This window comes from Charadrius vociferus, unplaced genomic scaffold, assembly GCF_000708025.1.
Source record: "Charadrius vociferus isolate BGI_N301 unplaced genomic scaffold, ASM70802v2 scaffold271, whole genome shotgun sequence".
Classification (NCBI taxonomy): domain Eukaryota; kingdom Metazoa; phylum Chordata; class Aves; order Charadriiformes; family Charadriidae; genus Charadrius; species Charadrius vociferus.
This window is the reverse complement of record NW_009646944.1, coordinates 1,042,518-1,069,241: the sequence shown is the minus strand read 5'-3', so window position 1 is coordinate 1,069,241 and position 26,724 is coordinate 1,042,518. Positions and strand designations below refer to the sequence as shown.

The window sequence follows — 26,724 nt, the reverse complement described above, 5'->3', positions numbered from 1 at the left end:
GTTGGCCTTCTTGGCCACCTGGGCACACTGCTGGCTCATATTCAGCCAACTGTCCACCAACACCCCCAGGTCCTTTTCTGCCGGGCAGCTTTCGAGCCACTCTTCCCCAAGCCTGTAGCGCTGCATGGGGCTGTTGTGACCCAAGTGCAGGACCCGGCACTTGGCCTTGTTGAACCTCATACCATTGGCCTTGGCCCATTGGTCCATCCTGTCCAGATCCCTCTGCAGAGCCATCCTACCCTCAAGCAGATCAACACACCCTCCTAGCTTAGTGTCATCTGCGAACTTACTGAGGTTGCATTCAATCCCCTCATCCAGATCATTGATAAAGGAATTAAAGAGAACTGGCCCCAGCACCAAGCCCTGGGGGACACCACTTGTGACCGGACACCAACTGGATTTAACTCCATTTACCACCACTCTCTGGGCACGGCCATCCAGCCAGTTTTTCCAGTGAAGTGTACACCTGTCCAGGCCATGAGCAGCCAGTTTCTCCAGGAGTATGCTGTGCAAAAAGGTGTCAAAAGCCTTGCAAAAATCCAGGTAGATAACATCCACAGCTTTTCCCTCATCCAATAAGTAGGTCACCTTATCATAGAAGGAGATCAGGTTTGTCAGGCATGACCTGCCTTTCACAAACCCATGCTGACTGGGCCTGATCACCCTGTTCTCCTGCATGTGCCATGTAATGGCACTGAGGATGATCAATTCCCTGACCTTCCCAGGCACCAAGGTCAGACTGACTGGCCTGTAGTTCCCTGGATTCTCCTCCTGGCCCTTCTTGTGGATGGGTGTCACATTTGCACTCACTAGGATGCTTTGCAAGTGGTCACTGCAACAAATGTGAGGCAGTGGATCCTGGACTGGTTTCCTTGTGGGAGGAAAGAATCTAAAGTAGACAAAAGCAAGTCTCCTGCTTTATCGTTACACAGAAGGAAGAAGGGGTCTGCTACTGATACAAAAACTCACTCCTCACCCTTGCTAAGCCTGGCATCACATCTAATGCACTTCTACCTGGGACAGGTTCCATAACATGCCTCTGTAAGTCTGTTTCCAACATATACTGTATTATAATGTAATGAAATTTAATTTCATCTCCTGCAGCCAGATTGCTGAGAACAGCATTGATGACAATCTAGATTCACTTTGCTACATAGAGAGGAAAGACAGCTCTGGGCTGCCTTTGGTTTGCCTAATACTAGTGACAAGTCACTTGACTTAAAATCTCAGCTCGATTAGGTTTTCTGCTCCTACCAGCAGGTATTTGCCTACACAGGATCTCTGTGGCTTTTAGCGCTGAAAGACAGCCATCATATTCAGAGACAGCTGTGCTTGTCACAGTTGTGGTAGACAAATGCAAATGAAGGACTTCTTGTAGGGTTAGGACTTTTTCCAAAATTATATTAATTCAAAAATACAGCCAAGACAAGCCTCTTAAATCCAAGAAAAAATGAGCAGAAATAGGGCAGTTATAATGCCTGTTTAGCAGCAGGGCTCCGTTCAGTGTGCCTTGTCCTCTATGTGTAAGGATAACTTCATGCTGAGCTGTCTCATGTGCGTGCACTTTCTGAGGGTCAGTCTTGGTTGGAGCCTGCCCACCACCCTTCCCTGGCAGAAGTCAGGCATTCCCTGGTCATTTGGCTGGTGATCTCTCCAACACTGTCAGGCCCTGCCAGCCCAAACAAGTATAGATCACAGCCAAGAGTACCTGGAACAAGAATTCTCCTCTTATTTTGTTTAAGAGCCCAGCCATCACTCCAGGCTAAAGCAATTAAGAAAAGAGGCATGACAAGCAGATAAATGACAAATAGGCAAAGATAATGCCTCAAAATCCCTCTCCAAAAGCAAACACACCTCTGAGGTTTCCAGAAACTGCAGAGCTGTTTCCTTCCAGAGGTTGTACACTGCTAAGCACACTCATTATCCTTGTTCAAGACGGAGGGCCTAGCCACTATGCTGTCCCTGACAATGTTGTCTTCTGCAGAGTGACCCCAAGGGTCTGGCTGTTTGGCTCCCTGCAAAGTCCCACAGTACTTTCTCCTCCATGTTCACTCTTCCAGCTGCCACTGACCCAGAAAACTACCCCATCAGCTGACAGGTTGTCCGAGTATGTAGTGCCTCATGGTTGCTCAAGTGCTCTTGTGGAAATTTCATCCGGTTTCAGAAGGTATAATGAGAAGAAAAAGGGACTGTGAGTGCCCATTAGGAAGCCACAAAAATACCGAAAAAACCCCTAACCACCCATGAGTCATTTTGCATTTCTAGAAGCTGAAAAATGCATCATTTTACTGTATTGTGGGCTGCAAACCCTCCAAAAATCCTGTATCTGGAAAATTTAGTATGGACTATTTTGATTTGATTGAACAATGTGTAAAATGATTGTATATCCTAGGGATTATCCCAAACCTGATCATGTGCTTGCTCACTTAAACTACAGCTTTTGTTGCTGAAGTGTGTCAAAGCTCTTGACATGTTTGGAAAGCAGCAAGACAAGAGAAGAGTTTAGCTGGGCAACAAAGAACAAAGATTCAGGTTTTCTCCTGCAAACTGTGTGTGTGCCTTGCTGTGCAGGGAAACCAAGGGAAAAGATCTGCACATGCTTTCCTTGAGTGCTCAGATACAGTCATTACCACTATAAGCAGCATACTAGCTTAGCAGCACAGCAGCTTTTATCTTCTTTACCAGGAATTAAACTGTTGAGGTCAAGCTTTAGCTTGGACTAGTTTCCACCAAATCAGAGACTGCAGCCCTAAGGGGATTGATGTGGTTTTTTTTTTTGTTTGTTTTGGGTTGTTTGTTTGGTTTGTTTTTTTTTTTTAAGGAAGTGTTTGGTGAGAGAACAACTTTTAAATGCAGGCATGTCTTCACATCAGAGATGCCCTCATCAGCCTGCTCAGTTCCTAGGTGATCTGCTTCTCAATTAGCAGAACGCTTAAACTCAGTATCCAAGAGCTGGTGTGCAACAAGCTCTTTGCTAGAGAGTTCTCCATTTGAGTGAGAATTGCCAAAGCTAGAGGCTGCCTGTCAGTAGACTCTGTGCCATCAGGTGAGGGTGAGAAGTCAGGACAGAGGCAATGCCCAGCCTGTGGTACCTTCTGTCTGACACAGCCCTCGTTGCATCAGTTTCTTCACATAATCTCTGTCAGATCTGAATGCCTTTAGCAGTTTTCCATGCTTTTAAGTGCTTTTGTTTCATAAGCTGCAAGATAGAGAAGGGCCTTGTTAAACTCTGCTTTGTCATCTGAAGATGTGCTTATTCACTCCACCAAGCATTAATGTAGCACAGGCATTTTTTCCAGCTTTGAGAACTGTGGCTGCAGTCTAGAAGTGCTGCAGGGCTGCAAGGTGGCCAGTGACGGTAGTGGTCCTGGCAGTGGGGCTGAGGAGGGTGGCAGCCAGCCATGCTGTCTTTGGGTGCTGGCACAGGGGCAAGCGAGGCCATCAGCCTCCTAACCATCCTGTCCTCTAGGACAGAGGCTTTCTGAGGCTGATTCTGCAGGTGAAGTTAATGGCCATAAAGTTCAAGGGTTAAATTTCTAGCTTTAATTCACCTCTCCCTTCCTAAATTGACTTTACAGCAGCTAGGGCATCCCCTCCCACCCTTCATCCCAGCAGCATCACATGTCTGAATATCTGTGCTGTGTGTTATGTAGCAAACCCAGATCAACAGGCAAGTGATTCAAGGAAACAAGTGTAAATATGCCAGTAACACATAAGCACGTGCTCACATGTTATTCCCAGTAGAGTATTAGTGTTCACTAGATTAAACCATAATCCTCATAGTACATCCCCTACAAATCTTTTTTTGGATAGATAACTTCAACAATGTAAGCGTGGCCACTCAAGACTAAAACACAGTGTATATGAAAGAGGGAGAAATAATAAGGACAGAATTATGAGCAGGTATTCTGAATTTTATTTAATTACAAAGCATTGATAAATGCTAGAGAGAGAAACTGGCTCTTTCAACCCTTCTAGATTAAGGCATCTTTCTTTTTCCTATTCTAGTAGCAACTTCGCATTTATTTGTGGGCTTCCTACATAGCCTTTGAGAGCTATGTTTACTGTGTTTCTCCTTGTATAGACCTACTCTACCAAACCACATATCTTTCCAGAAAGGTTTTTTCTCCACCAGAAATTTCAGTCTCATCTTGTAAGACCAAATTCAGTGAGACCAGAGCAGAGAGACTGATGCAAAACGGTGTAAATGAGAAGGAAGACAGACTGGACATCATTATAAAAGCTGAAAATCAGTAATTAGTGATCATGAATAGTAGTCATTAAAATTCCAGGCAGAAAAATTACAGAAAGCTTGCTAGACCAACAGATTCATTAAAGTTAAATCCCAAACTCTCTCTCCTGGTCATAAAGCTCAGTTAGTGTAACCAGTTTTGAAATCTGGGAAGAAAAAATTAAATAAATTGGCCTCTTCATTAGCATAGAAGGAGCTTGAAAAGTGGGAAAGTCAGGGTTAATTGAACCATGAATTATTATTTTGGCTGCCTTCTAAGTACCAGGCATTATCAAAATGTAAGTCCCACTAAACCAATCAAACACGTGATATGTAAGTTTGCGAGCACAATGAAATTAGGCACTGATTTCCTTCTGGGGTCCTTTCAGTTGTGGTCATCCAGCTTGAGCATTTCCCAATAACTAACCAATCTTCTGCCTGCCTGTGAAAAGACTGAAGATGTGGGAATTTAGATCTTGAAGCCATGGATATTCCTTGATCTTGGGTAACTAATTTAAGCCATGAGGGATTTTTGAGAGACTTTAGTACTTTTACATCAGGTGCCCAAGGTACACAGAGACAAAATTTATTTAAAGTGCAATTTTCCTGTTTATCACTCAGGAACTTAACAGAGTGGTAGGGAAAGTCATCCTTTCCAGAAGCACTGAGCTGCTTAAAATGGAAAATGTTTTCCACCTCTTCCAGGAAACACAGCAGAGTCCCTAGAAATCACAGATTTCTCCTGGCCGTGCCTTGCTGTTCCCAGTGGAAGCTGGCATGTGGCAGGGGCACTGCACAAATGGTTGTCTTTCTAAAGCCACCAGTTGCAATAAAGCAGTTAAAGCAAAGCTGTTGGTGTGACCTTGAATGTACTATTTCTTAGTTTCTCAGTGTTTGGAAGGTTAATATTTTAGCACTGTGTTCTCCAAGTGTAATTCCTGAGAGACAGTGACATCAGCTTCACAGTAAAAATCATTCTCCCCATTTTCCACCTGAGTCACAGGCTTTATGAGCTCACTTGAGTTTTGCAACAGGCAGGCCTATGTCTTCTTACTTTGCTGTACTTTCATAGCGGTGTGTAACTGGGAGGAGTGGCTGACACGCCAGAAGAATTATAGCATAATGCCATGCCGTGTGCGCGGCTGCCACGGCGGATAATGAGCAATTAGGTGGCAATGGAGAGAGAAGGGGAGGGAGCCCGGGGAGAGGAGCGGGAATAGAGAGCTTCTCAAACTCTGTGGAAGGAGATGTTGTCTCTACACTTACCGTCAGCTCGAGGGCTTCGTTCAGGAGGCCGTTGCGCTTGCTGTGAAGATAAGCGTTGGAGCTGCCCGTTTTGGCCACTCGAATCCTCGCAAGCCGGGCTTTCTGTGAAGGAGGCAAACAAGCTGAAGTTAGAGCTTGGCACGCCGCGTGGCCGGTCCTGTGCTGGCAATAGCAGGAGGAAGGAAATGTCAGGTTCTCGCTCTGCCTGAAAAAGCCTGGGGGTGAAATACAAGGGGTGTGCAGAGAGGACAAAGCGCTGTTGAGAACAGCTCGTGCAGGTCTGTCTGCGGGGGTCGGGTGAGTATGTGTGTCTGTTCCATCTTAACATGAGAAGGAACTTCTTTACTTTGAGGGTAGTGGAGCACTGGAACAGGCTGCCCAGAGAGGTGGTGGAGTCTCCCACTCTGGAGACATTCAAAACCCACCTGGACACTGTCCTGTGTAATGTGCTGTAGGTGACCCTGCTCTGGCAGGAGGGTTGGACTAGATGATCTCCAGAGGTCCCTTCCAACCCTAACAATTCTGTGAATTCTGTGAATTCTGTGAATTCTGTGTGTAAATACAGGAAGAAAATGCAAAGGCAGCCTTGCAGATAACCTGAGTGTGTCTCAGGTTTGGCCTATTTGGGACCTTGCTCTACCCTTCTCCCAATGCTTTCCCTGTGACTTCAAATGCTGAAAAAAAGCAATGAATAATAAATAGCTTGGAATAATGATTCATGTCTAGTCCTGCTTATTGAAACACCTGCCGACTTTGCACAAAACACATGGAGGGCTATTTCAGGATGAAGTATTCACCCTGGAGAAAATACAAACCAACTACATGCTACGTGTAGATGACTTGGGATTTTAATGGAGGACTGACTGCTTTTGGATGGTGACATAACATTCTTTCCCCCAGGATCCAAGCACGTACGTCAGTTCATCCAAGCAGACAGAGAGCAGTGCTGTGCTGGAAAGCCATGTGAAGCCTCTGACACAGCTACTGGGGTTTCCATAAGTATCTGTTAAATACTGGGACAAAGCTGGTGGCTTCACTCTCCCCAGAACCCCGTAGCAGTGTGGGGACAGGGAGTACTTGGAATTTGCAGGTCTTTGTTGAAGGACTTGTGGTGAAACAGTCTCAAAACCAGTCTATAATGTGACACACTTGTTAGCAGTCCTAACCTTCAGGCACTGCTGAGAAGCTGCATCTTGGAAAAAATAAATTAGTTTCCTAAGGCAGGTACCCACAGCCCCAGGCTGTAGTTGAATGTCACCTCACATGTTCAGGACTGTCACAGGTACAAAACAAATCTGCCTTTTTTTCACCACAGTGGCAGCGTAAATTGGAAAATACGGGAAAAAAAGGCAGGTAAGGCACAAATCTGTAGGCTTGGCAGACTCTCAGTCAGCAATTGTATGCGTGAGTGGGAGGGTTGCTTCCTCTGATGCCCTGGCTGGCAGCAAAAACTGTCATTTCTTCCCTTGTTCCTTCCTCCTGCTCTCACCTTTGGGGGACCACTCAGGTTTAGTAGTTCCTGCAGTAGCTTTTGAATCCAGGTCTTTACATTTAACATCCATACCAAAGCAACTGCTTGGCCTCTGATGCATGGCGAGCCCAGGCCTTCACAAGGAACACATTTCACAGGCTTTGTTGGCCACACATTATGTTTTCTGAGGAACATGGCTGGCATCCCTGTGTTTGCAGGCTGTTCTCACACAGCCCTGTTGGAATGCTGTGCCTCTCCCAGTACAGGGTTCTCTTAATCTCTCCACTCTCACCACAAGTGTTTGCTCCTGGCTTCAGGGATCTGCAAGGGGAGGAGTGTGGTCTCACAGTGGCCAAACCCTCCAACATGTAAAGCTATTACTATGAAAGTAAGTGTGCACATGGCTGCTGTAAGCATCAGATAGGGGTGCAGTGATACTCCCCCAACAACCCACAGAAGAACAGTGTGGGTTGTTAGAAGCAGTGGGACCAGGCAGCTTCATGCTGCTTCCCAGTGCAAAGACCAAAGGCAGATTGGGCTGCTTGCCCACAGTGAAGGGACACATGCATCTCCAAGGCAGCAGAGAGATCAAGAAAGGCATGACTTCAATGAGAAGCCAGTGGCAACGTGGCTAAACCTCAGGTGAAAAACACTTATCATCATCTCTAACAATACATAGGAGAAAAGGCCCAAGTAACAAAATAAGAAAAGCACAGGAGAGTGTGGTGGTTCGGCTCTTAACTATATCATCTTTGGCTTGACGACTCTGGCCTGGCTGCTTCTTCATGCTGATTGGCAAAGAAATTCTCAGCGGGCGTCTGTGGATGTTTCTTCAACATTTGTTATTCCAGTGTATTTTTGTATTTCTCCCCAACATTTCACCTTGACTCTGGGCCATGCATTCTGATTTCTGTCTTCCTCCTGGGGGTACTTTGTTAAAGGCATTGAGACTAAATACTTAAACATCAGGTATCTCTTCAAAGTTGGTGTTACCATGGCAACATTTATTCCAACTTTTTAATGAGACCTCTGAAATACACTGTCTAGTGATGCTTACTGAATGTTGCGAGGGCAACCCATGTTTTCCTTAAACTGTCTGGTTCTGTGGGACTTCAACCATACAATGCATTTAAGCTCAGTTTTAGTTAATCAGCTGAAAGTTGTGAGCAGATGTACCCATCTGCATTTCAGCAACAGAAACAATGCCTGCTGCAGTCCTAGACTGATCATACAAGCATTCGAAAGTCTCATCAATTCCTTTTGATACTCTTGACCAAAATCCCATGTGGAGGTCAATGCCTCTGCTAACAAAACTTTCCAAGTCTCCATGTCAATGTATACATTTATCTTGACGATATCCATCCTCATATTCAGGCACATAAACAGTGTGAAAAAAAAAGAAAGAAATTAACAAAAGTAGCCACAATGGCTTTTGGTGACCTCTGAGAGTTAGCTGTTCAATTTGGGACTTTTCTGATCAGTGTTTTGCAATAAATCAACGGCTGATTCAACTCCCAGTTCTGTGGCTCTGTGAGAGGGCAGGGCGATTGTTACCTGTCAGTCACCTGTTAACAAGTGTCTTGCTACAGAGATGACACGTGGTAATATGATGTGACTACTAAACCAGGAAGGGCTTTGGTATTTTTATCCTAAACTATGCCAAAGTGCTATGACCCAGGTAATTATGTGGCTGAGGGCAGTTACATTTTACCTAGATGTTGGCCTGGCAAGAGAGAATCTATTCATAGTCGGTGGCGCAAATGTCATGCAGGCCTACATACATTGTAAGCTTTTGATTGAGAGCAGGGAAAAGAAAACCAGCCCAAAACATTCACATGTCGCAGCATATGCACTGGAGCAAACCAGACTAATGCTGTCACTCTCCACAGTTCAAAGGTGGCTGTAGGAATAAGCAGATATCCAGGGAAGAGGATTAACTGGGGTCAGGCTGGAGAAAGAAAGCAGAGAAAGTGACCCAGATAAAGACAGGAAGGATTTAGAGGACAACTGTTGCACTATCTGGTGGCCACAGCATTAGCTTTTCTATCATTTTTGAATACCAGAAGCAAACAGATTTGTCTGAGCTGATTATTTGCAACCCAGGGGACCTGCCAGGGGAGTGCTGGAAAAGCATTTCTGGGGGCTAGTGATCTGCAGCCTCACCTGGGATCTTAGCAGGGTTGCTTTGCAGCAGGGAGAGCCAGGAACTGAGAGCCCACCAAACATGGAGGGAAGGCCATCCCCAAGGCTGACAGCACCCAGTGAGACAGAAACCTTACACAGGAAAAGGAGTGTGATGGATTATTCAAATTTTCTCATGGGAGGAAAAGTGTCATCTTAACCAATCTTAAATCCCTCTGCACAAACCAATGATGCACAGTGAAGGAACCACCTCCAGCACTTGCCAAGCTCAAGAATTAGGTATTACTTGGGCAAAACAGCACCGGCCGGTGACCTCTTGGGACACAGTAAGGCACACACTCTCATGGTTGTCTGTGACTATCTTTGTAACAAAAAAATGTGGTCCCACCTGTGCCCAGGTATCTCAGACGTGAACACAGTCCACAGGTCATGATGAAGACAGCAGAAGCTGTGATTCCTCCACAGCTCTGGAAAGGCAAGGCAACCAGTCCACTCCAAAGGCCAAACTATTTCCTTATAGGATGCAAAGCTACATGGCTCAGTGAACTGCTATGCCTGCAAATATGGAAAGTTCCATAAACACCTCTGCCCTTAAAAGCCTCTTCCTCTATACAGGGGTTGGAGTCAGACTCAACTGCCACAGCCCTCACCTCCTGGGCAGCCCCAGCAGGCACTCTTCCCCTGCCCAGCCTCCTCTGTGTCCTTCTCTAGAAAGGAGTTAGCAAGGGACCTACACCTGTAGAAATGCCTGCGCAGTGTCAAGTGAGCTTTGGTGCTCCTGCAAATCAGGAACTTCTGGCAAAGAGCTTCCTTGTTCGGAAAACTTTCTGTTCCATCCTGCGATAAGAAGGACCCATCAGGCTGCATCTGTTGATCAGTGCTGAATACAGAAATAACATTTTCCATGTTTTGCTGGCCATAAAGCCGAACACCACTTGGAAGTTCAGCAGCCTGAAAGCAAAGGCTGAGCCTAGACTCTAAATGGCCATGAAAACATCCTGAAGTGACATTCCCCCCCCGCCCCCAGGATAAGAGAGATGTAAACAGCCTAAAGCCCTGGTTACACTTTGTGCTTTTGCTGACTGCTGTTATCAAAAAGTGAGATGAGGAAGACCATGCAGAGTGTAGATAAACCCATGAGAACTCAAATAGACAAGCTTTCCTTTGACTGCAAAATAAATCTGAGAAGCAGGACAAACATGGTGAGCATGGCAGATTTGTGAAAAGGGGGCAAAGCGTAGCCAAGATAACAAATTCAACACTACCTGAAATACCGGGCTAATGAATTGCTTGGATTCATAGCTCATTACCAAGGTCGTTAGCATCTGACTTTGAACAAGGAGCTCACAGAGGTGTGATGGGGAGCTGGTAAGAGCAACAGACTGTTTTGTGAAATACAGAAGTCAGCCCTAATGTTGTCTTTTGCAGTCTGACAAGTATAAACATACTATGTCAGGTAAAAGGGACTTTCCTTGTAAATCCAGAGCCACAAATGAAAGGTTGTCCCTGACAGGGGGCATTGCCACATGCAGGAAATGCACAGCTCTTAATCAGGAGAGAGCCTGAGCCTGGACCCATGGGTACGCAGCGGATATTCTCCTTAGGCATTTATTAGGACAACATATCATCTTGCATGTTGGTGAAGCTCCCTGTCTGGCTGTTACAGAATACTTGACATGAGTGTTGGCATTCTGTTGGTGCCTCCATATTCCTACACTTCTGCATTGTACCCTGAGGTTTGATCGCTGCACTCTAGCACAGGGTTTGCTGCAGTGTTTCATAGCAACTTTATCTGATGCTAAAATAAATTTCTGTCCTTCAGAGATATCCTTATCTTTCTTGCAATTTAGCTAATCTTTAGTCTCTACCTGAGCTTTGTGTTTCTTCTCAGCTGTGGAAGAAAGGGAAGAAAACAACCAAACAAAAATTTTACTTCTAACTAAAGAAGAGTAGTGGTCCAAATTGTAATTTATTTCAACTTTTCTATAGGAAGGGAAGTCAAATCAATGCATCATAGGGTGGCAGATCAGGAGAAAACAGGTTGAAGGTATTTCCACTTTGCTGCAGACAAGGGGCAGGCCATAGTTGTGCCTTCCACCATATGCCTAAGAGAGCTGAGCAAAACTGTTGCTTGCTGGTATGCCTCTTGGTGAAGAATGTGGTTTTCTTGGAGAGTGACTGCATTGGTCATCACTGCCTCCAGCTGCAGCATCAAAACCAAGCTTCAGGATGCACCTCAGTCAAAGCCAGAGTGCACTCTGGAGAGGTAACACAGGTTATGCTTTGAGGGGGAAGAAACACCTCCCCATGGTGTAGGGACAGCTGGACATACAGTAAGCCAGCCCAAATGAGTACCCCAACCTCAGCTGCTGGGAAACACAGGGCATGGCTGTGGTGGTATTTAGAGCTGTGCCAGGCAGGGTTGTGCATCTGGGTATCTGCACCACAGTAGCTCTGCAGCCCTGCTTCTTCATCCCCACTGTGGAAGTAGCACCGTGCGGTACTGCATCTGCAGGCTAACTGCAGCAAGCTGGGCACTCTGTGGCTCACCAAAGCATTTGGAGACCAGCTTAGTGAGGGCTGCTTTGTTTCTGTTGAGTCAAAGCTGCTTCCCCATGGCCTCTGCATAAGTCCAAACCTACAGAGTCCTATTCTGTGGCAGCACTGCATGAGCTCCCTCTCGACAGCATTTGTGTCCTTTTACCATGTTCTAGCTTTTTGCCCAAGGGCAGCCTTTTCTTCCCTTTCATCTTGAGCTAAGCCACATAACACTGGCATGCCAAAGGAAGAGCACTTCATCATGGTTTCACCATTGTTTTGCAGCGGCAGCAAATACAATGTAAAATCTCTCTAACTACTGCATTCTGTGTGGTACTGAAAATCATCTTGTTTTGACCAAATAGCTAGGAGGAAAAACTTGTGCTTTTGGTAAGCAGTCTGATTGTCACCAGTAAAACAGACCAATTATCTATTATTTTCGCTTCTGTTGTTGAATGCACAAGGTCTGTAGGTTTAAAAGATAGAAAAGAGCAATTATTGTTTGGGCCACACAATGCAGTTCAGTGGTTTTGCACTGAGCTCACAATCTACTCCATAAAGTTTATCTACCCCAAGAGTCTGGGTTTTCTGAAAGAAACAGAAAGTCTTCCAACTGTCATCAAACTGTACTTTAAGTCTCACCTCTTTTTCTTTTCTCTTCCCTTTTCTTCCCCTTTTGTTCAAAGGACGAGAAGAATCAGGTGTTGATCACAAATGTTTGGTTGCAGATGGTGAGTAACCTGAGTCAAAAAGCAAAAACACCCTTTCCAATAGCAAACTACTGAATACGATTTCTTAGCTGACAAGCAAGATTGCTGTCTTTTAACTTGTCTATAATGTGAAACAAGCAGGCTTTTTGAGTCCTTTGAAATTTCTCTATAGCTCCTTTTAGCACTGAAAACTAAATGCAGGAGACTACCTTAATCCTTTGGGCAGACCTGTTGACCTTTGAAGGGTGAAAACAACTGTGTTACTAGGCCAGTGAGTGCAGCGATCCAGTAACAAAGAGCCCAAAGCTATGGGTCCCACCATAGATGAAGGAGAGATTCTTCAAGGGTCTCAAGGTGCTCTCCAAGGCCACTGATTATGACTTGTTGTGAAGGAGCCAGACACACAGTAAGAATGGGGCACGCTGCACTCATGGCTTCTGGGAAAACCCCCACCTCTCTCTGAAACAGGGAGCCAGGGGTGCCCCTGTGGAGGGCAGTGCACAAAGATCCCCAGCGCATGCCCCTGAACACAAAAGTGTTGCAGGCACACTGCACCATGTGGAGATTACTCAGGTAGGGTGGTGTGGTAGCCAGGGACCACAGGCAGCCCCAGGCTGAAGAATAAGCAAACTGATCTTCACTGAGGGCTTTGGGGGAGTGAGTTTCCTGTCAGGTCTGCAGCGGGCCGTGTACAGCAAGAGCTATAGTCTTTTGTTATGACATGTAAACTGTTTTCCTTTATGGCTTGTGCTCAGTCAAGATGCAGCTGTAGAGGGAAAAGCCTGTGGGAGACTTGAATGATTTGAACTAATTTTGCTTTGACTTTAGCAGCCAAACAGTATCTTATGTTAATGGGTGCAACTGAACAGGCTGTTTCTTCCTCAGCTACCTGCTGGGATTTGCAGCAGAGATTATTTGTTTTCTACTCCAAAAACTAACCCAGACCAACCTACAGGATTGTTAGGTGAGACCTTTTGGGTGTCCTGTCTCTTGCAGAGGTGTTCTTCAGTTATAGCACTGGTAACTGTTTCCCTGGCTGCTCTCCCATGGAGTTTTGTGTAAGCCATAAGTTTCAGCACAAAAGCTGTGCCTGTACTTTTCTTGCATTAACTGTTTGTGTTGGGTGGAGGAGAGAAGATCAGAAATAACCCCCTGGAATTTAAAGTTCATTTGCCTACCTCTTATAGCAAGGCAGTTATTAACAGAACTACCCAACTTTGTAACAGATTAAGTTATTTCCAGCAAAGAGGGACTGTAAGACCGTGGTCGGTGTACCAATGATACCCAAGTCATTCAAAACCACCTCAGCTCAGAACCAGCATGCCACATAGAGATGCCTACTGCCAGTATTTCTGAGATCCCACCAGAAAAAGTTTTGGATGCCTGGCTTCAGGCCACAAGTTGGAGAGGTCAGACACTAAATTAAAACGTATTCAGTCATCACACTATGGATTCCTTAGTATATATGCTGGCCTTTCTTAATACTTAAAACGGAGGATTAAACGATTATTGTACTACTGCTACAGTTACTGGCAAAATCCACTGTTCCCATAATATTCCAGAAACTTAGAAGACATTTACCAGCTCATATAATCTGATTTGTGTATTTGCCAACAGTACTGGGTTGACGTTTACTTGTCTTGGGATCAATATGAATACCCAGGAGTGCAGAACTTGCGATTTCCAGCTGACCAGATTTGGGTACCGGACATTCTTCTTTATAACAGGTAAGCAAGATGCACAACACCCAGTGGGAGCCTAGAACTTGAGCATTAGATGCTGGCAATCAGCCACAGTTTACTGATATTCTGGGGCTTTTGCCATCTGGGGATTTAGGTCTTATATTGGAAACAGTAACAATAAAAGCAAACAAGTGCTAGACAGTAGAGTTTTCTAATAGCCAATCTAAGTCTTCCTTCTGTAGTTCTGCAGATGTCATCTTTACCTTTCCCAGTGAACACAGAGAGAAAATAATCCATATTCTCCTTATAATTACCATGGCTATCTTGGAAAATTATTATCATGTCTCAGCCATAGTGTTCCTACCTGAACTAAACAGATTTTCTTCTCACTTTCCTCATTACTCATATTTTATAATTACCTTCATCATTCACCTTTCCCTCTGAACACACTCTGATCTGTTTTTCATCCTCCAGAGCTGAATCCAGCTCTCTGTTTAGCACTTCTGCAGTATTGGAGTGGATTGCTCTAGACAGATGTTTTCCAGGAGGAGGGGATTTTGCTTTTGCTCTAACACCTTAGTTTTGGATATATCACAAACCTCAGATGTTGTACTTCAGCCTTGTGGTGTTACTAGCTGTGTTCCTGTTCCTTTTCACTCTCTAAAAAGGAGGCATATATCCTGGTCCATATTACTGTAGTTTATTTACAAGAACATGATGTGGCAAAGGCTTTTACTGACTTTCTTACTGACTCTTACTCAGTCAGTAAGAAAATTAGTTTGATTTGGTTCAGTTTTCACTGCATTACCTTTGAAGTTAGGCTGATGTGACTATAATTTCACATTAAAAAAAAAATAATCAGAATTCTTTATGATCTTCCCTAACTCACCAAGACTTTCCCTGTTCTCCATGAGCTCTCACAGATAATTGTTAATGCTTCAGAGGGTATTTCGGCCAGTTCCTTCTGTTCTCAAGAATAAATTTCTTCAGCCCTGCCAACTGGAATCTGTCTTATGTACACTTCTTTAACCTGTTCCTCCACTATTCTGCCTTGGACTCCTGTCACTGTATGAGAATTAATTATGGGGAGCCACAGTTAGTGAAGAGTCAAACACAGAGGGTGCAAGATATTGCAGCACTCTGCATCCTGTTTTTTCCTCTCCTTCCACAGCAGTTAATGGATTTATCTGGTCCTTTGTCTTTTCTCTGTTTCTTTGCATTTATAAAAACCTTGTTGCCTTGTATCTTGATAGTTACCACTCATTCTGCTCTTAGCCTTTCAATTTTATCCTCTTTGTTTTGTGCTGAGGACGATACTGAGGACTGAGAATTCAGACACGAATAAAGAGTAGGTCACAGGAGAAACAGAGGGTCTGTTGTGAGACATCCACATCTGGTTGTAAGACAGAGTGTATAAGATGGTGTAGTGACGCAACATGGACCATAGCCATGACAGGCAAGGCTCTACGGCATCATCTAGGGGAACCCACTGTAGTTAATCTCTTCCCAAGAAATCCTCTGGTGCAACCTTCCCAGGCCTAATCCCTTGAAAAATTCTTATCCTTGCCCAGGTCATTACTCCTTTATTTTTCTCAGAATTGCTGGAATCCTAAATAATTTCTCTTTTCTTTGTCCCTTTCACCTATTTTCTGTTCTTAGAGGGTGGATGAATCCCCTCCTACAAACCCCAAATCTAAAAAAAACTTCTCCCCAGTGCCTTTCTCCACTGTTTGAAGCAAACCCTTGGCCCCTATGCATCCTGAAAGACTGCAAAATTGTTGCCTCAGACCACCATTACTCTTACAAGAAATAACTTGATTGACACAGTGAACTGCCTGATTCTGACAGCAGCCCCAGAAAAGCCTCATCATCCTGACTGTCAAGTCTTTGGATACAGCCAGTGTGACACTTCTGCTCCTTTCACTTTTACTTTTGCTCTGAGACATCCAACAGCTCTTCCTGTCACTTCTTTGTGGACATTGCAGCATGCAGCCAGCATGCCTGGGTGCAGGCTGAAATACTCATCAGGGTGGACTTTTCACCCAGGGTTAGCATCCTAATGCAGACATTCTATGCATTAAATTCAGCAAAAAGATTATATTTATGTTGGCAGTTACTACACCTTTACTCAAACTTTGTTTTGTTTTGTTTATACTATGTTACAGTGCAGACGAAAGATTTGATGCGACATTTCACACAAAGGTGCTTGTGAATTATTCTGGATCCTGCCAATATATTCCTCCAGGTAGGGCACCGAGATCATTTGTTTGATTTAAGTCAATGTGTAGCTTTGAGTAAGTACAAACAGTTTTCCTTTCTGAGTCAAACCAAGGTGTTTAGAAGCAGTCTGCGGAAATTTTGCAAGCTGGGTAGTTAGGGGGCAGACCCACTGAAATAATTTAGGTCCATTATTAAAGGTGTATTTCCACTTCACAAATCAATCTCATGAATAGTTTGCTTAGAACTTTCAGAGGCCCAGCTGAGGTGTTGTCTAAAGCAAGGTTGTGTGCACCCTCACATCATGGTTCATATATAATCCAGTTAGATCTTTCTTGACAGTGGAGAGGCGTGTGACCACAGGAGACCCTGACAGCAGCACTCCCTCTGCAGTTAAGTCCTGCTTGTCGAGCTGAGGCTAGAACTCCAGATGAAAAGACAAACTTGAGGCTGGTCTCAGCCTTCTTTCCTTCTGTATTGCTTTGTCAGTGACTGTAGGGCCCAACAGCTAAGACCTACACAGGCTATCCTCTCAGCCGCTCACTGTGGTGGACAAGAAATGCCCAAACTTTGTGTGTCGTAGCTGCTGGCAGACTGACCCCAAGCATTTCCACAGGGCCCACCAGGGAACAAGTGGGTCTTCTTTGATGGCTGGATCGTCTGTTGATCCCTACCGCTGGAACCCCCTTAAATCATCCCTGTGGTTTGAATGCGACAGACCCATGGGTAAGGTTACTCTCCAGGGACCAACATGATACAGGAATAAAATTAGAATGTACCACAGCAGAGCATTTTTCATCCCTAAGGAGGTGCTGCAGAGGGTGTCTATATGGGCAGATCTCCTGGTGTGAACTCATGGTAAAGAATTTGTTACTTAAGAATCCAAGGAAAGAGTAAAGAGAGAAAAAGTAATAATGCAAATGTGTTGTGTAAAGCACAGAAAATCCTTTGTTACAGAGATTTAAGTGCTGCTAAACTACTATGCAAAATTTTAGAAGGAAAAAGTTGGTAATCAGCCTACTGACAGCAACAAGGGCTCACAGAAGCAGCTAGATTGATCAAGTCAGTAGAAAAAATGGAAAAGTGGAAAAGATGGTGTTTGAAAAGTCTCATGAATGTTTCATTTCCCATGACTCTTAGAGTAGGCTGTACTCACTGCTGCTCTGCATTAGAGAAAAAAGATAGGTAGAGGAGGAAAGAGAAAGGACAAGAAAGGGAGTACTGTCTGCTGTCAAGGAAAGGAGCAGAGCCAAGATTCAGGAGAAACTGGGAAAAAATCCTCCATCTATTACAGCCAAAAATGGCCATGACAGTGGGAGTCAAACCTTCCAGACCATAAATGGACAAATAAAATGAACTGAGCAACCCCCGAACAGCAGTGTTTGTGCAGGGACGTGATCTTGCACACATGGTTATGCCACAACACCCTCAGTCTTTGCAGCAGCAGTCAAAGACAGTAATCAAGGATCTCTGGTTTGTGATTTTTACCTTCAAAAGGCACAGCTCAAGAACTTACGGCAAAACAACAAACTCTGCTCAGTTAGGTGATAGAGCTGGGATTCACATTAGCTGGTGTTTCAGGGAGCAGACAGAAACAATTGCTGCAAAGAGGCAGTCTAACTGCAGCATTGGAGACAATTTTCCAATGAAGCAGAAGCTGTCTGTCCTTCACACAGTGCCTCTGAACTGGCGAGCACACAGTGAGCTGGTGAGGTAAGGTGAAGTCTGTAAAGCCACAGGCACACAGGGTTGAGGATTTGCAGGGGTGGACTCTACTTTGTCACCATTTGCCAGTGATGCAGCCTGTGCAGATCATCTTCCCCACTCTGCACACCCTCCATGCTGCCAGACGGCTGGTAAAGATCCACAGCTACAGCTGTGTGCCCAAGAAGAAAGTCTGGAGCATCCATTGGTTTTTTTTTATTCTTCACTCAGCTGAATAACAACAACAACAAAAAAATCGTTTGTAACAATATACAAGTATTAATCTTCTAAACTGCTTAAAAAGTCACATGAAATAATGGTAGCGGACTAGAGAGATCCGGAGTAAAATTCCAGTCCCAGGTTAACATACAGGACATAAAGGCCAGTACCGAGCAGGGTTTAGCATAACAATGTATTTTACAAGGGACTGTGGATCTAATGCAGGGCCTGACAAGGAACTCTTTTCAAAGAGCTTGTCACAGTACTTCCAGACACAGTGCATAGACATCTATGTACTCTGTGCTTCGGTCAGGCACTGCCTGTGATCTGCTGAGACTAGCCAGTGCTAGGAGACAGGCTGGGCTGCTCCTGTGTGGCCAGAGTTTCCTGGGCAAACTACCTCAACGATGCAGTGAAAGAGAGAACCATCTTTGCTGGTGGTCAAGGAAGGAGGTTATTCTGCTTATGGAAGAGTGTTCCACCTGAACTACTTGTTTGATCATTCCAGGACTACATCACACAGACTTGTGGAGAAGAAATTTCCCCACAATCAGTAAGACAGATGAGTGTAGAGATGAATTGCAGCCTGCACACATTTGATACTGACTGATTTCTGTCCACAGGCATTTTGAAGAGCACATGTTACATTGATGTCCGCTGGTTCCCCTTTGATGTGCAGAAGTGTGATTTGAAGTTTGGCTCCTGGACTCACAGTGGCTGGTTGATTGACCTGCAGATGCTTGAGGCTGATATTTCCAACTACATGTCAAATGGAGAATGGGATTTAGTGGGTAAATAGGAGGGCCTAAAAATTTCTGTAATCTAATTTTGAAAGCCAAACCCAAAATATATAGAAATAATCCCACGGGGACATGAAATACAGATATTAAAAGTTTCTATGTAAGAGGCAGCAATAATAAAAAATAAAATATCACACATCAGAAACAATGTATCAGCTGCATTCATTGAACTGTGTCTGAAAACACGGTTCTGAAGCAATTGCCTGCAACTAACTACATAAAGGAAATCCATTGGTCCTGATGCATCTGAGCAGTTTTTCAGTACTAAACTTGGATGTGTCTCATGTAGGTCCACAGAATGCTACTGTCCCATCTGCTCTAACATGTCATGCAAAAATTGATTGGTGTAAAAAGAACTATTTCAGCAAAACTGGAATGAGCTTTTACAGAGATGAATCTCTCTTACCAAGGAAAACCATCAAAGGGTTGACCACTTCATAATAACTGCAAATAATTGCAGTTCAGTATGTCTCTCTTTGTTTCTGTGCTTTGGAAGATAAGTGTGTTTTTAAAAGAGGAATCTATGCTCTGAACCACTTACTTGGAGTGAGCTGCTAGTGAGTCATTTTGAACTCATTTATGCAGATGTAAGTCAGAAGTAATGCCATGGAAATTGATAGAACTTAGACCACTTTAAGGACAGCTTGCAGAAGGGACATTTCATCTTCTAGTCTGCATGTGTAGACAAGGAAATAAATGTCACTGACCAACTGCATGCAGTAATTTTACCATTCAGGGCTTCTGAGAAATAGTACAATAAGAAGCGTAATCGGTATTCAGTTTCATGAGACACTGAAGGACACCCTAGGGAAGTCTTCCTAAAATCCATTCATTTCAGCACACTCCTGACTTTCCAGTGTTCCTTTATAGTGGTTGTTTCTGTTCAATAGCTTTTCCTGTCTGGTTAACAGACTGACCTGTGGTTTATCTGCTTTCAACTCTGACAAGGGCTGGACAAAACAGGCCATTATCTAGCTCATACAACAAAAGCATTAAGTAGCACCTCAGGCAAGCCATGGCCATATCCTTTATAGAGACTTTGCAATGCTCCTGCCAAAATGTATACATTGCCACATCTTCTGTCATGTGCACAGAAAGACAAAAGAGGTGAGCAATGCTGTCATAAAAGATACAAGATGCTGAGTTCTTCCAGCACCCTAATGTGTCCTGTGTTGCTGCAGTCCTTGCCACACAGCATGTATGTCTATGGAGACTATAGCCAAATCTGCAGTACAGCTATTTTGGACAACTATGTTTCTTAACCTTCAGATATGACAGACTTTAAACGTACTTTAAATGTAACCTTTTGAAAATTAAGCCATATCCTGTTGTTGTTCCTGACAAAACAAAGCAAAACGTGTAAGAGAATGACAGCAAAATAAGAACCAGTGGCACTTGTCACACAGAAAATATGCTGCATGGCATCATGAATATGACATCAGCTGTTTTTCACTGTTCCCTGGATCTGGGAAGGCAGAATGCATGTTTTACTGAGTTTTACTTTGGCCAGTGCTTGCAAATGTTTCTTTGGTGAGTTTGGGATGCTCAGAACTGTTCTGATCTGGCCCAGATGAGCTTTCTTTGCTAAGTCAGGTTCTAATGAAACAAAGCCATGGAAACAACCCCTAGAAAACACAAAAGGTAGACTAGGAACAGCAGACATCTTGCACCGTTTCCTCAGATGTTGCTGAAACACTGAACACTAAGTGTTGCCTTGGCTCATTTAACCCTGTAGTGAAGCATTTCAGCTTTCAAACAACATTGAACTGAAGCTTGTTGTCCTTTGTCTCATTTAGTCTATTCATCCATGTGTGCATCATTTGCCACAAGTGTTACAAAATTACTTTTGCCTGGTAACTGATTTGGGGGGTATCTTTTCTCCCTTATCAATTGCCACAGGATGCATCCAAGCACTCTTCAATACACAGTGTGACGGAGGTGCTACACATTGGCTCATAAGCCATCAGTTCTTGGCCCATTCCAAGAGGACACCTGGGAATCCTGACGTCTCCCCAATGCTCTGATCTCCCTCTCTACAGGTGTCCCAGGAAAGAGGAATGAGATGTACTATGAATGTTGTAAAGAACCGTACCCAGATGTGACATACACCATCACTATGCGCCGACGCACTCTCTACTATGGCTTGAACCTACTCATTCCCTGTGTTCTCATATCCGGCTTGGCGTTGCTTGTTTTCCTTTTACCAGCTGATTCAGGGGAGAAGATTTCTTTAGGTAAGTGCTAAATAATTCATTTCTTTTGTAAGCACTTCCTACAAAATGGAAAATAAATACCTTACAGTGCTTGGTGAATAAAGATTTCCCTGGAGAAGCAATACGAGCACTGTTTGGTTGCAGAAACTACGGTAAGATCTTTCTGTATGGCACTCACACATTCTATGCAAAACATTTCTAAAATAATTTGGATTTTAGCCTGGGATGAGGCAGAACTTGTCGCTGGCACAGGCAGCAGTAATAGTACTGTGTCGTCTCTGTTCTGTTCTTTAGTACATCTCAATGCATTTCACAGCTGATTAACTCTGGTTTTCAGATAGGACATACTAAGACACAGAGAGTGAAGGGTTGTGAGTAGCAGCTGGTCATTGAATATTCACCTTCCAAGTTCAGCTCCCGAACAACCAAGCCATGACTTCCCCATGAATGCAAAGCAGCGACAGCTAAGGGAGGGCTAAACAAGATTTGCTGTTGTGCGTGTTGATAAAGACAAGAGGGGTGCTTCCAAGAGAGGACAGGGGAGAAGTGGAAATGCACAAGACTGACCCAGGCAAAACATTAAGATTTTATTGTGCACAATTCCAATCACGGCAGAGACCTTTAAATCATATGACGTGCACTCAGTGTTAGTAGAACAATCAAGGACCTGACCAGCCTGTCTTACAGGAAGTAAAACAGAGGCTATGGAAGGTTCAGTTGCTGAAACATAGGAGGGAGAAAAGGAAAAGAGTTATTTGAGCTAAAGAACAATGTTGACACAAAAATAGGAGATAATGTTCATGCTATCACCTTGGATTTCTAAGTACCAGGACAGTTAGGTTTAGCAAGAGTCTTTGTAGACAAAACAAAGTACTTCTTTTAAACCTTCTTTTAAAACAGGCTGCAGCTCTTTGAAGGGTTTTATATAACATGCAATAGCCAAAAACTTGACTGTGCAAGTCTCTCCTAGCCATTAATAATGATCTGGGCTTTGTTTGCGCTATGTTATGGAAAAGCAATGTAGTTTACCACTCGGCAGGAAAGATTTCCTCATTAGTTTAAGAGAAGCAAACATTGTCTTATTGAGAAAAGTTGCCCCAAAATGTTTTCACTTTGTGGAAGCACCTGCACTGACAGACATGAAGTCATGCCTTTGGGTTAGCTGTACATCAGGACAAAGATATATTTAACAGCAAAGACATCAGAGGAGCAGCTGCAGAGTTAATGTTCCTCATCTTTCCCCTCTGTGTTCACTCCCTGCAGGTATCACTGTCCTGCTTTCTCTGACTGTATTCATGCTGCTTGTGGCTGAGATCATGCCTGCAACTTCTGACTCAGTCCCACTAATAGGTAAGTTGATTTTCTGTGCTCTGTGGACAAGGTAGGATGCTTTTCAAGAGTGCTTTTCAAAGCCTATTTGAGGACTGGCTCTTTTTTTGTTACTATAGTTTTGCATTTTAGCAATGTCAGGAGTAAATCTTTGCCTGAGCTTTATGGTTTGCATGTATGAGAAGATCCAGCATGAAGTATACAAAAAACTCTGGAAATATCACATAAGCTGGTAACTGCAAGGACTGAGGGGACAAAGAATCAACATACGTCTTGGAGGCTTGGGCAGGCAAAGCACAAAGCTAGCAACAGCAGTGCGCGGGCACAAGTGGGATACTGGAATAGTGCTCAGCCCTGGCTCTGGATTCATTGATTCTGCCCATAAAGTCCTTTCAACAGCACTTTGGCAGAAGCTGTGTGCACAGAGAGCTTTTGAAGGTCTCAGTCCTGCTGGCTGGAGAAAATTCATCTTTATTCTTGCATGTCACCCGTCCTCCCTGCTGTTGTGCATCTCTTCCCTGCCTGCCCCCTTCTCTTCTCTTCTCTCTACCACCTGAGCAACTCAGGTGACTACAGTCAAAATGCAGATGTATCACTTGAGCATTTTTAACATATGCTGAAAACTATGGGACAGGTTATCATCTTGGAAACATGAGCCAGCCAGTCACTGTTGCATTCTCTGTTTTCATAGGACCAGCCCTTTACCTTGATCTTATGGGGCCTCAGTCTCTCAGCTGTGAACTGGGGAAAGTGTTGTTCCCTGTCCTCATAGCAGGGTAGAGAAAATCAACTTGTTCTGGTTTACAAAATAAAGAAGAATGAATACCGCAGGAAAACTCAGACCCTGTTTAATTATCAGCTCCCAAGCTAAGGTCTATTATTTGCATACAAAACATGACTGAAGTTCCATGACAGTAGAAATAAATAAAACATTCAACAATGTAGCTATGTGCTGATGGAAGATGCATCTCACTGTAATTAAAGCCTCACACAAGTTATATCATGAGTAGGACAAAAGAACATTTACTCAGACAACCTCATTATCTCACTGAGGAAGGAAGGACATCTTACTGAAAGTCAGCAGGACTCTTGCCACTGAGTCACGCAGGAGCTCCCAAGAGACTAACAAATCATGTCTCTGAACATATACCTAGGACTCCACAGAATTTTAAGAGAAACTTTGTATGTAGGGAGGAAACACAAGGCATCTTGGACCAGGCTTGACGTAATTTTGCGTTATGTAATACCTAACAAAAACTGTTTGGAATTAGTAAAGGGGTGCTCTTGCAGTGCAAACCCAGTATGCTACCTTTAACCAGACTAGTTTCCACTGTTACACTCCCCTATCATGGAAGGTAAGATTTGTACCAAGAAAAGCTGTAAATAGCTATGTATTCTTACAGACTCTGATGTTGTAATAACAGATTAATTTCTACTTATCACAGCATAGCTCTGTGAACATCATGTATCAGGAGAGGATGAGGGACAGTGATGTTGGGGAAACCTGTTGTATCAAGTCCCTCTTCTCTAGGTGACTATTGGCTCCACTATTAGCACCTCTCACCTCTTTTCACTCTTTTTGGACCACAAAGTCAAGGAGATGATAAAGTATGACTCGTTGATAGCATGTATTGCTGCAACTTTTTTCCTAATGCTGAAATAATTAGGGCATATCAAATGTATTAGACATGCACCTTTCAAAGTTGTCATGTAGGTCAAACACAGTCAGTGTCTTTCATCTCCTCATTAGACAAATTTTATTTTGTGAAACACTAAAAGATTAATCCTCGTACATAGATGCTTTGTAGTACCCTGTAAAGTGGCTTTGGATATCCCAAGGAGGGATGTCTAAAACAATCTCGTTGCTACTGTATCTGATGTTTCCCTGCTAGAGCTCAAAAGCAAACTGAACTTTGACACACTGGGGTCCACTCAAGCTGCATGCTGTGAAGTTTGACTACCCACTTGCAGTGGAAGCTGTTGTTTCATAGGATAACAAGATAGTTCAGGTTGGAAAGGTCTTTAGGAATTTGAAGACTGTGTGAAAAGCCTTGCTAAAGGTGATGTAAAGGACATCTACAGATCTCCCCTTACCTGCAAATACTGTCATTTTATTATAGAAGGCAATCATGTTAGTCAGACATGATTCATCCTTCTTAAAAGCAGACTTGCTGTTCCAAGTTCCTACCTTCTCCCTCAAGTGTACAGAAATGTTCCCCAAGGACTTGATCCCCAGTTTACCCAGAATCTTTCACAGTGAAAACTGAGGCAAAGTACACACTGGTTTGGACTTTTCTCTGTCCACTGTGACTAAATTGTCCTCTCCCATTCTGCAGAAATTCCATGTTTTCCGTGTTCATCTTTTTACTGTTTGTGTAGCGGTAGAAATTTTTCCCGTTGCCCTTGACTTCCTTGGCAGTCTCAACTCCTGAGCTAACATTCCTAACTCCAACCCTAATCCCCAGGTAATGCTTTAAAACTTTCCTTTTGCAGCCTGTCCCTGCTTCCCACATTCCTCCCTGTTTTATACTCCACCATGAGTTCTCAGCATAGCCGTGCTTACCTCCTTATGTGTTTGCTTATTTCTCTAAGTAAAATAATAGACTTTTCTTGCACTTGGACGCAGCCATACTTTAAGCCCTCGCAGTTTTCTTGTGCTGCTTTGTCTTTCAGAGCTTCCTCCAATCAGATCCCAGCTACTAGTTCACTGAAAAGTGAGAATTCCGCTCACCTGAAGTTCAAAGTCTATACTCTCGTGTTCTCATTCCTCACTTCCTTCATGGTCTCGAACTCCATTATTTCATAATAATTACAACCAAGACTTCTATATTCCCAACCAGTTCTTCATTGTTACTGAAAAGCAGAGCCAGCTGCACATCACCTCTGGTTGGCCTGTTCTTGTACCAAGAATTTATCACTGACATCCTTCAGGAATCGTTTTCACTGCTTGCATTACATTTTGTTGCCTTTTCAGCAGACATCAGGGAGGTCCTAGTCCTCTGTGACAACCACAATCTGTGATACAGTTGCTTACCTGAGTCACTTTCAGAAGAAACCCCACTCTCACCCCCATCCCAATATCCACTGTGTTTGGGTAGTCTATAATGCACTTCCACCACAGCATCACTCTTGTTGGCCTCTTCACTGAAAGTGACCCACAAGCCCTCCAGCAGCTCTCATCCATTCCATAGAAGAGACCCTCACATCCAAGTGGCTTCTTCCCATAGAGGGCAACCCATGTTGTCTTTCACTGTCTTTTCCCACGAAGGCTTATGCATCAGAGCATTCCGGTAGTGAGACAGGTCATGCCACATTGCTGCAACACTGAATATGGTCATTTAAATGTGGTCAGTTGCTCCTGATATTTCCCAACCTTCATGCATTTGTTCACTCTGGAGGTGAGCTCCTCCACTTTCTTTTACCATTCCTGAGGTTGTTCTTTTTCTGGCCACAGAGCACCGTTTTTTCCCCACCCACAATTCCTCCATTTACACTTGGGTTGTAATCTCCCTTCCACATATTCTTAGTTTAAAGCCTTACTCCTAACTCCTTGCTCTGCTCCAAATAGTCAGGGAAAGACTGCTCACCCACCTGGCTTCTACACCCAAACAGCCCAGTAAGTGCCCGAAGCTGATCTGTGTGGTTTTACATGATCTTTACCTCTGAAAAACTTCACAGAATCTTCAGAGTTGGAAGGGACCTCTAGAGCTCATCTAGCTCAACTCCCCTGCTAAAGCAGGATTGCCTAGAGCACATTACTCAGGACTGCATCCAGGCGGGTCTTGAAAATCTCCAAAAAAGGAGACTCCACAACCTCCCTGGGCAGCCTGTTCCAGTACTCTGTCACCCGAACCATAAAGAAGTTTTTCCGTGTATTTGAACAGAACTTCCTATGTTCCAGCTTGTGCCCATTGCCCCTCGGCCTGTCACTGGGAACCACTGAAAAGAGTCTGGTTCCATCCTCCTTCAACCCACCCTTTAGATACTTGTATGCCATAATAAAGTCTCCCCTCAGTCTTCTCTTCTCCAGGCTAAAGAGTCCCAGCTCTCTCAGCCTTTCCTCATAAGGGAGATGCTCCAGTCCCTCAATCATCTTAGTTGCCCTTCGCTGTACTCTCTCCAGCAGTTCCCTGTCCCTCTTGAATGGGGGAGCTCAAAACCGGACACAGTATTCCAGTTGTGGCCTCACCAGTGTCGAGTAG

The 26,724-nt window shown here is 44.0% G+C and overlaps 1 protein-coding gene across 1 annotated transcript in view; it reads left to right on the top strand.

The window, feature by feature from the left end:
- LOC104295330 (neuronal acetylcholine receptor subunit alpha-7-like) overlaps nucleotides 1-26,724 on the top strand; it is a 67,911-nt gene that overhangs the window by 22,129 nt on the left and 19,058 nt on the right. The window contains exons 3-8 of the mRNA XM_009895070.1: nucleotides 12,335-12,379; nucleotides 13,976-14,085; nucleotides 16,206-16,285; nucleotides 18,804-18,971; nucleotides 21,020-21,214; nucleotides 22,457-22,543. Of these exons, the coding sequence (XP_009893372.1) occupies nucleotides 12,335-12,379; nucleotides 13,976-14,085; nucleotides 16,206-16,285; nucleotides 18,804-18,971; nucleotides 21,020-21,214; nucleotides 22,457-22,543 (685 nt within the window). The remainder of the gene's footprint in view (nucleotides 1-12,334; nucleotides 12,380-13,975; nucleotides 14,086-16,205; nucleotides 16,286-18,803; nucleotides 18,972-21,019; nucleotides 21,215-22,456; nucleotides 22,544-26,724) is intronic.